General features: G+C 34.0%; 1 protein-coding gene across 7 annotated transcripts in view; it reads left to right on the forward strand.

Annotated features, from left to right (window-relative positions):
• The window catches only part of NRK (Nik related kinase), a 123730-nt gene extending 114241 nt beyond the window's left edge, over positions 1-9489 (forward strand). For 4 of the 7 annotated variants that reach the window (XM_070258396.1, XM_070258393.1, XM_070258395.1 and 1 more), the window contains 3 exons: positions 781-940; positions 4505-4644; positions 6354-9489. In XM_070258396.1, coding sequence (XP_070114497.1) covers positions 781-940; positions 4505-4644; positions 6354-6431 — 378 coding nt within the window. In that variant the 3' untranslated portion in view covers positions 6432-9489. The remainder of the gene's footprint in view (positions 1-780; positions 941-4504; positions 4645-6353) is intronic. The other 3 variants (XM_014729062.3, XM_070258394.1, XM_070258398.1) reach the window with 1 other exon arrangement.
• Positions 9490-10293: the final 804 nt, after the last annotated feature.

The raw sequence follows: 10293 nt of genomic DNA on the forward strand, positions 1-10293 counted from the left end.
TAACTTGCTAATTTGGAGAAATAATAGAGGCATGTAATTGTTCATTTCTCATGGAAATACTATTAATGTGACAATGCAGTTTAAGCAAATTTTGTCACATTGTTTTATACATCATGAAATTTAGAAAATCTTAGATATTTCTTAGTATGTCATATTATGTCACCTAATATATCTCCGAATTTGTGTACTGAAGGTATTTTAAGGTTATATAAGTTGAATAAGAAATTCTACATTTTTTGTGAAGGGAGGATGACTATTAAAGTTCAAGCAGCAAAGAATATTATAAAGCTGCTCCTTGTAAACATTTTAAGCTGAAGCTATTTTTAACTTAATTTTCTATTTCTGACTTGAATGAATTGGCTGATTACCAGTGATTGTGTATTTGTTACTTGGTTTACACATTCATTACTAAAGTATTCATTAATGTGCTGAAATGAATCTGAAATCCAATTCTGTATTAATTATTGTTTCTTTTATCATTATACATAATACTTGATGAAATTTCAATGAATTTCCCTGTCTTGGAAATATATCTCTGCTTTTTGCAAACAAGATTTTCTCCTAAATAAAAGGAGAATATTAAACAGTGACTACTTTATGACATAGGGAAGGCTCTTTTCAAGTATTGGGTAGCATGCTGTTTAATACTGAAACAGAAGTTTCTCTTCCTCTCTGCACTTTGAATCCCTTTTTGGTCTTTATTGCTCAGCCAAACTGCTTCAATTAAAGTAGTAGTGATAAAATGTTGGACATGTAAATCCTTATGAAACGTAATTCCAGACCCTGGAAATCATTATACTGCAGAATATCATCATTTTACCTGATTCCTTGGGAATTGGCATGATGCTCACCTTCAATGCTGAAGCCCTTTCTATGGAAGCAAATGAACAACTCTTCAAGAAGATCCTCGAAGTGTGGAGAGACATACCATCTTCAGTAGGTATGTATAAAAATTTTCCTGTGGCCGATGATGATAGAGAAGTTTCTATCTCCTGAAGTATCACATTTTTCTTAAGGCATATAGTGTTAATTTGGAATACTGCGTGCTTATTCCCTCAGGACGGTGATGTGTGTGTTTGTCGTATGCTTAATGATTTCACGAGGCTACCACAAAGAGACTGATTTTGGCTGTCTTCGTTGTTCATTTGCAATAATCATATAATTAAAATAGGAGAGGAATCCCTTTCCACAATAATCTGTGATTTTATTTTAACTCCTTTTGCTGGCAGATTTTACACAGATGTTGAAAATACTTCATTCCATCATGTTGATTTGGGGGATTTACCTTTATCTTAGGAGACTGCCAAGTAGTCATAAAAGAAGAGCAAACTGTTTCTATTTCATACAGTCAGTAGTGTTCTGTTTAGTGAGTAATATTCTTGTGAGGAATCAAATACAAACTGAATATGTGACATATTCGTTGTCACTAAGATTTCATCATCCTTCACTTACAGAAGAGGTAAATATGACTGACTGGGATGCCTATTAGGTACCGCCCAGATGGAAACATAAAGAAAACTGTCTCTTCATCTTCATCAGGCCAGGACATTTTTTTCTTCCTGACCAGTGCAGAATTGCTTATCTTGGAAATCTGAATAACTTGAGACTCTTGTGTATGTTTCTGAGACTTGATGACTACAGAGATGATTCTAGATAGGGAAGGGAATGCATGTGAACAGTAAACTATTAGAGAGCATAGAGTGATTTGATGGAGGATAAATGTACTTGGAAGGAGGACTTTAATGAAGCAAATAAAGGAGAAAGAGGAGGGAGAGAGAGAGAGAGAGAGAAAGGTAGTTTGTCAGTAGAGATGCCAGAAGCTTCCGAAATCTCTATAAAATGGCTAAATGCGATCCTTGTGGGGCTTTAAGGACCAGTTTGAAAGAACTGCTTTTTAATGGACATTTTTTATTATGGGATGATGACACTTTGCATCGCATCTGCAGAATCCTTTCTTTTTGTGTACATAGTGTTTAGGATTGTCCTGAAAACCTGCTTCAACTTTTTCAAAGAGGTAAGAACTCACAGAGGGTTTCAAACCATTTTAAGTGACAGAAGGTAAATGATTACAATATGATAGATCTGGGGCAAAAGAAACTGAAAATAATGACTCTTGTTCTAACCTTTACAGTGGTACTTTTGTGATCAATATGTTAATCAGAATTTGGAATAGAGAAATTCAGTTCGAATGGGAAAGTGGGAGCAAAACCCCATATTTATGCCACTAGACAGTCATAAGAATCCAAGAGGTCTTAAAAGGTCATCTGATACCACTCTTGTCCTTAGGCAGGACAACTTCTGACCTAAAGCAAAAAGCTATTTTGAGTTGCTAGAGTTCGAAAAATCTCTATGTGTAAAATAAATTATAGCACTATTAGAACATGATATTTTGGTTTATGTATTAAGGGTATTTTGAGAGTATACTAAATACTACACTGATATTAAGAAAATGAATTACTCCCCTTTTCTGTCTGAAAACAAGTGCTTTGTTATTTAAAACTAACCTAGATCCAGATTTCCCCAATCTAAATTTTACATTTCCTTGAGATATAATAAATGTAGATAATAATAAGATCATAATAACTCTGGATTTTCAAACAAATATATAGAGGCTTAACAATCACAGAAACTATCACTTCCCACCAAAAATCATTGGATTCCATCTCATAAGCAAGCTAGCTCAGTAGCTAGGTTAAGTGGGAGCTTAGTGTGTTTCAGAATTAAGGTGGAAATTATGTAATGCCACATGCACAGTGTACTTAGAGCCTGTGTGTTAAGTTTAGAAACTTCACTCTGTATAGTTATTGACAATTCATTTTTAATGAAGTATTCACATAGGCTAAAAAATTCAAATCCAGATGAATTAAATCTATTACTTATTCCCATCACTCAGGCCATGGATTCCCTTTACTTCTCTTAAATCTGGAGTGATTTTAATCCTAGTCTGAAATGAGACTTATAAAGTCTTCTTCCAAGAGAGCCATTTGTCTGAATAAAAATATGATTGTAATTTAATTACAATTTTAATGTCAATTTTAGACATACAAATATTTTTAATTGTAGTGTAAAAGGAAGCAAGAGATAATAAATGCTTGGTAAGTTTTAGTTGAGGGATTCAAAATAGCTCACACTCTGCCTATGAAAAGTCACTTTTATAAAACTTTAATAATTCCTTCATGAGTCCTTTAGTGCATATTTAATGTATATGTGTATATAGGCCAGGTTTAAACAAAGTCATCCTAGAACCTTCGAGAAAGATAAGGAAGTGTTTTAAAACCTATATTGTAGTTATATCAATGCAGAGTTTATTGCCTTTATAATAGAAGAAAATGGAAAGTCTAATGAATTAAATTCTGATTTTAGTTGTGTTAATATGACAATGAAGGTGCCTTGTTTTGGTGTTTTCTAGACTATTTTAGCTTGATTCAAAATCTTGATATTATTTTAATTGCAGGATTGTATTTATTTATGGAAATTTGCTTCCCCATAAAGTACACAAAAAGTATCACTTGAAAGTTAAACATTTAACAATAATACTGCTCCTTGTGTCAGAAAATACGTTACAGCACCAGCTGACTGTATGGCTATTTACATAATTAGGTATTCTTCTTTAAAGCAATTGTCGTAATCTTTGTCACCAAGTAATATAAGACAGTGTCCAAAAGTTAAATTCTTTTTCATTTATTTATTTAATTTTTTTTGAGGAAGGTTAGCCCTGAGCTAACTGCTGCCAATCCTCCTCTTTTTTTCTGAGGAAGACTGGCCCTGAGCTAACATCCATGCCCATCTTCCTCTACTTTATATGTGGGATGCCTGCCACAGCATGGCTTGCCAAGTGGTGCCATGTCCGCACTCAGGATCCAAACTGGCGAACCCCAGGGCGCCAAATTGGAACGTGTGCACTTAACCGCCTTGCCACCAGGCCGACCCCCAAAAGTTAAATTCTTAATAAAAATTTTCTGAGCAAGAGAGAGCCTTAACAGTATCAAATTAGCTTTAGTTATGTTTATAACATGGTAATTCATTGAATTGCATTAGAGTTGCTAAAGTCATTATTTGAGCAAGTCATTTTTTAATGGTTTAAATTTTGAAGAGTTAGATTTCCATGTAGATCGCTTGAGCACAAATACAAACCCTTATGGAATGTTTTACTTCAGCTAGACTGTAAAATATAGAATGGCAGTGGGCCAATTTGACTTTCTACAAATAGGGTAGAATTAACCCTTAGCTTTTTCTGCAGTATTAGAGGATATGAAAACAAAAATTAATTGAGATCTAGTTATTCAGCATTGGTTGCAATGGTGACAGTAGATAGCTGGTTTGAACACCACTGCTGAGCAGCATAATGGCCAAATGACTGACTATAGAAGGAGGAAAAAAAAGAACGTGTTTATTTGAACTGTAATAATGAATCTCTTCATAATCAAATGTTGACTGTGGGTATAATTTTCTATCACTGATAGAAAGATTTTGTGTTTTTCTGATTTTTATATTTTTATCGTAGCTTATGAATGTACACAGCGAACCACAGGATGGGGCCAAAAGGCCATTGAAGTCCGCTCTTTGCAATCAAGTGTTCTGGAAAGTGAACTGAAGCGCAGGTCAATTAAGAAGCTGAGATTTCTGTGTACCCGAGGTGACAAGGTATAGCTTACATCCTCCAGTTAAAGCAGAAATAAAACAAACAATGAAAATTAACTAGGGAAATTTCTATCTTTTTCTGTCTGGCCAAAAACATATTTATACCATATTTCCCAAATTGGCATACTACTGATAAAAAAATTATATTTTGCAGTAGAAGCATTGATTTGGTAAATGATAAAATTTGATTTCAAGAAGAAACCATTTTCAAATAAAGTAAAAATTCTAATTATGTCCTAAGCAAAGCTTAGACGTTACTTTGTTTGGTTAAAATCCATTATTGTCTTTGATGCACAGTTCTTTTCATGTTCATATTAATATGATATTTGGAAACAGAATGCTTGAGTATATCTGCGTTTTGTAGTTTTCTACATAATCCAATAACAGATGAAGGAAAAAGTACATATGTTTGCTGAACACCTAATTATGTGGTAGAATTTGTGCTAAATACTTTAAAAGCTATCACATTTAATCTTCATAAGTGGATATTATTATGTCCATTATACAGGAAAGAAAAATAAAATCAAGATTTGGAAATTATTTGTGTATTTTGAGCAATTTTAACAACCAATTCAGATAGTTTAGATGGAAAAATGCACTGCATAAAATCATTACAGTCCCTAAATATTGTGAGAAATAATAGGGTGAAGAATAATCTTAATAGGACTAGGAAGCACTCACTTTTAGAAGAGATTGCCTAGGATTCAAATTAGTATCAGAACAAACAGGGTGAAGCACTGTGCATCAAGGAAAGCTACTGGTTTGAAGTATAAAGGGATATAATGGCAAGAGCCAATGTTTGAGGTCGGATAGACCTAGGATGCAGTCCTGGCTCTGACACCTAACTAGGTGTAAGAACCCGAAAGTTTGATTAATTGTTCTGAGCCTTAGTTTCTTCATCTCCAAAATGGGAATATTAATAACTGCTTTGGGAAAAATTATGAAATTAGTGATAATGTGTATATAGTAAGCATCTCATAGATTGCCTTGCACATAAAATGTGTTATATCAAGGGTAGCTAGTGTTATCTTATTATTATCATCATCATTATTATGTCACAAACCCTCCAAAGTATATCCATTGTGGATGTCAAAAGCCTTAGTCCTAACAAGAAGGCCTCTGTTTACTATTTATGTGCATGTTCTGTTTTAATTTTCTTTATGGCACAGACCATATTTACACATGTTCCTCTCTAAGCCAATCGGTTTAGCTTGTAATGTCAGTCTATTGATGTCAGTCCATTTCACGAAAATAGAAAATTACAGCAAGCAGAACATTTCAGTGGCCAGTTAAACACCAGCAACAATGGTGAACAACATCCAAATAATTTGACTGTTTCCTTATATTAAAAGAAAGAAGGAAAGTCAACTTGAGTAAAAGTAGATTATTTTAAAAAACAAAGAGGAATTGTTAACCAAAACCAATCAAGAACTTTAGCAGATGAATGCCACCTACAAAAACTTAATTTTATTTAAACCATATGAAGTACAATTATACAGAACATGGTAAAAGGGTATTTTTAATATATAATTTAGACACCATACTAATTTAAATTCTTATTCTTTAATTTGAGGAAATCCTGTTCTAAAAAACAGTATGGCTTAGTATTTTAATTGGCTGATGTAGATAAATTGAAATTATAGTTGTATCTATCAAATGTCAGTTATAATTTATTAAATATTTACTAATGTTGTCTCTCTCTCTCTTTAAAGCTGTTCTTTACCTCTACCCTGCGCAATCGCCACAGCCGGGTTTACTTTATGACCCTTGGAATACTTGAAGAGCTCTAAAGCAACTATGATGTTTAAAAGGTTCCAATGATTTATTACATTTACAAACGACATAAATACGCAATGTTCATCTTTAAATTTCTGAGATTAAATGAGCATTCAGTTTTATTATAAGGGAAAAAATAAATCAGATACTTTACTTTTAATGTAGCACAGAATAGTTTTAATGAGAAATGCAGCTTTATATATAAAATTAACTATAGCAAGCTCTATGTACTCCAATGGTGTACAATGTCTTTTGCACAAACTTTGTAACTTTTGTTACTGTGAATTCAAACATTACTCTTTGGACAGTTCGGACAGTATCTATATTCATATTTTACAACATGGAGTAAAGAAACCTGTAATGAGTTAGATTACAAACAGCTTTAAAAAGAATTGGCCCCGTATGAGGCTTTTCAGAAAAAATAAAAGTAGCAACAAATCATATGTGAATTTGCAAAGTCATATAAAGAACCAAAGGTTAGATTATTAAATGAAAATGATAAGGACTATGCTATAAATCAGAGTAAGGCCGAACAACCTGCATGCCTGGAGAACACTACAGTGATAAGGGGGGAAGGGCCACCCATTTCCTCCTTGCTCCATGACACTTAAGCCCGCAGTCAGAGACCAGTTGTGTTCTTTTCATCCCATGTTAAGCTGGTTTTCTCCCGAAAAGAAGAAAGGAAGAAAGCCTCAGATGCTTGATTTTCCTCAGAACCCCAAAAATGTGCAATAGCTGTTTTTAAAAACCACCAAATAATACACTTGTAAGCCTGAATACAGGACTGAAAACTCCTATACACATGTACTGTAGACTGAATTTTTTTTCCTAATACTTTAAAGTAGGCGTCAAATTCTACCCCCTAAGACAGATGGGTTGATTTCTCAAAATTCTTATCTGGCTAGCAGTGTGACCATCAGAGAGCAGTAAATATTTTCCCAATCCCGTATGAAACTATATAAAAATTTCCCTCCAGTTATTAAACAAAAACTACAAAACATAACAACAAAAAACTTTGGCTGCTAATACTTGTGTTTTTCGTCTTTCTATTTCTGTAAAATCAGAAATTAATTTGAAAGTGATAAGTCCACATGTTAGGGACTTAATGTTATAGGTAAAAAGAAAGAAAAGATTTTGCAAAAATACAACTTTCATCAGATACCCAAATCTACAAAAAGTAGTGAGAATCATACTAGTCCGTCCTCCTAATATGTTAGAGACGCCATAGATAGGTAGTGTTTGGTCACCTATGGTAACTGCTACCTGGTGAAAAGCATAATTTCTGCATATCGATCCTCAATACCATGGTTAGTTCTGGGGCAATAGAGAAGCAACAGAACTACCACAAAGTATACCTCAGTATAATTCCTCTAGTTCTGCTTCTAAAATCTGAAGACAGTGCTAGTGGAATAATAATTTTCAAACTACCTGGTTAACCAAAATACATAAGCAGCTGACTATGTGTGATTTCATGATAGCACATTATTTCTTGGCACCTTGGTGCCGGGAATGACGATTTGGATTTTCCTAACAACTTATAGCAAGAGTGTAGTAGCTCAATAATGAGAATTTAGGAGAACCTAAATCCATGCATTAAAGAAATAAATGTGATTCATATTTCTGTTACTGTGACACAATAATGTGATCCTAAAACTGGCTTATCCTTGAGTGTTTACAACTCGAATGACTTTTTAAATGCAGTAGTTTAAAGAGAAAACAAACTTTTATGTCAAATTATTTCCTTAGACGTAGTTTTCATTATTATAAATTTGTACACCAAAAAGGCCTTGGGGAACTTTGTGCAAGGACCTCATCGCTGAGCAAATGGAGCTTGCTATGTTTGAATTTCAGAAAATTTTCTCATTTAAGTAGCATGTAGAATCAAATCTTTTAAGAATTCATTTTTTCCTTCATAATATTTACTCAAAGTTAAGGTTCAAAAATAAGTTTTATCTTAAAATCATATTTTTAGGACAGTAAGACATTAAACTATTTTAGGAAGTCAACTCCCATTGTGCTCTGTGGCTGTCATTCTAGTAAACATAAACAGTAGTGAGCTACATCTACAGAAATGCCTCAAAGTAAACAAGCAAGAGAGACTGTAAATGTGTAACTGAGCTTTAAAGGATAAGGTATTAATGAAGAAAGGAAACCGGGTACTAATTAAGAAGGGAGATTGAAATGTTGGGTAGCTGAATAGGAAGGACTGAAAATATTTGAAGTTGTTCATAGGTAATAAATACTTCTGATTTTGATGAAAATCTATTTGGAATTTTTACATCCTTTGCTAGCTGAAACAAGAAAAGGACAATTAAATTTCATAGTCAGTGCACAATAATAGGCAGAATAAATTGTACCTACACCTCGCCTTGTAGCAGAAGCACCTGGAAGCTCCAGCTCATCACAGGAGCATGGAGGGGGACTCCTGACAAGCCAATGTCCCTAGCCTGTGATTTGAAGCATGAAAGTTCTGGCAGGTTGTGAGTAGCATTGGGACAGAGTACAGCTTTACTTTAGTGTACTTTAGTTTTTTTGCCAAAGCCCTTGTCCAAAATAAAAGGCATTATTGAAAATATGTGAAAACTAGAATACGATGTGTGAAAAGGGCTGACAAGAAAAGCTTTGAGTGATTAGGTCTGTTGAAGTAAGGTAAGATCATCAGAGGAAACAGTAAGAAAGGATAATCATTAAGATAGTAAAGTAGGCAAAGCAGAAATCACACATGCACACACACATAAACCATTAGAATGCATTAATTTTAATATTTTTAGTGCTATCAGTTTCTAGATAAATTAATCGCTAAGTGTTTTCTGCAGGATTCATTTAACTGAGACAGTATCCATAAAACCAGGAATAATGCCATATGTATTCAATGGGATCTTTTAAGTACTCTTCAATTCTTTTAAAAAAAAGTGCCTATTTAAATCAATTTCCTGTTTAAATCAATTTGTATTCAATCTGTGCTCTAACTTTAAAAATTATTGAAATAATTTTCGAGACTGCTAATTGTTTCGTCAGAAAATCTACAATGAATCATTGTTCAACCTCTAAAAATAAAGATTTTAAAAATTATTGGTTGATGTCATTATTTGAAATATACTTTCTAATACTTCAGAACTAGGACTCATTAAAGGAATATTCATTTCTTTAAAGTATGTAATAATGCGCTGATTGGAAAGTGTTAGGGGTTCTGTCTGTTGTTCCATTAGGAATTCAGGCCAAGGAGGGCTATATTAATCTGAATAAAATCGTTCTGGGTACAGTGGTGGAATTACAAACATTAATTTTCCTCTAAATATGTAGGACTTTACACAGACTCAAAGACTCACATGGATTGGGTAAAACCCAAGAAAGTTTCAATGCTGACTTCCTTCCCATTCCACCCGTGTCCTGAAGGCCAGAGGAGAAGAAAGAGGAGCAACCTTATCCAAAGAGAGGAGTAAAGATTTATAGTTTTTAGCATTCAAGAAAGGGTTTAGTGCATGCTGATGGTGGAAAATGGAAGATGGAGTAATCATGGCAGGTTGCTAGGAAGCTGAGTCCTTCAACTGGGGCCAGAAGAGGAATAGCACTTCTCTCAGCAGATCAGAGAAGCATTAGAAGCATGGTCCCATGAGTATCCTATTGTCCCAAAACATTCTGAAGAGATGTTCATCAAGCTTTCCCCTTAAGGCCAGTGGGACGTGGTCCTAATTTGTCAAATGTGGCCAGGCATTCAGGAGTTAGGTTACCTGGGCATGAAAAACTTGTCTGGGCTTTTAGAAGCTAAATTCAAAGTGATTCATTGCAATAAAATTGACTCATTCAACTTGACATATAGGACCCACAGACTTCAGCTACTTTAAGGGACAGTGTTAGAAGCCAAGGAACAAAAGT

This window comes from Equus caballus, chromosome X, assembly GCF_041296265.1.
Source record: "Equus caballus isolate H_3958 breed thoroughbred chromosome X, TB-T2T, whole genome shotgun sequence".
NCBI classification, from domain to species: Eukaryota; Metazoa; Chordata; class Mammalia; order Perissodactyla; family Equidae; genus Equus; species Equus caballus.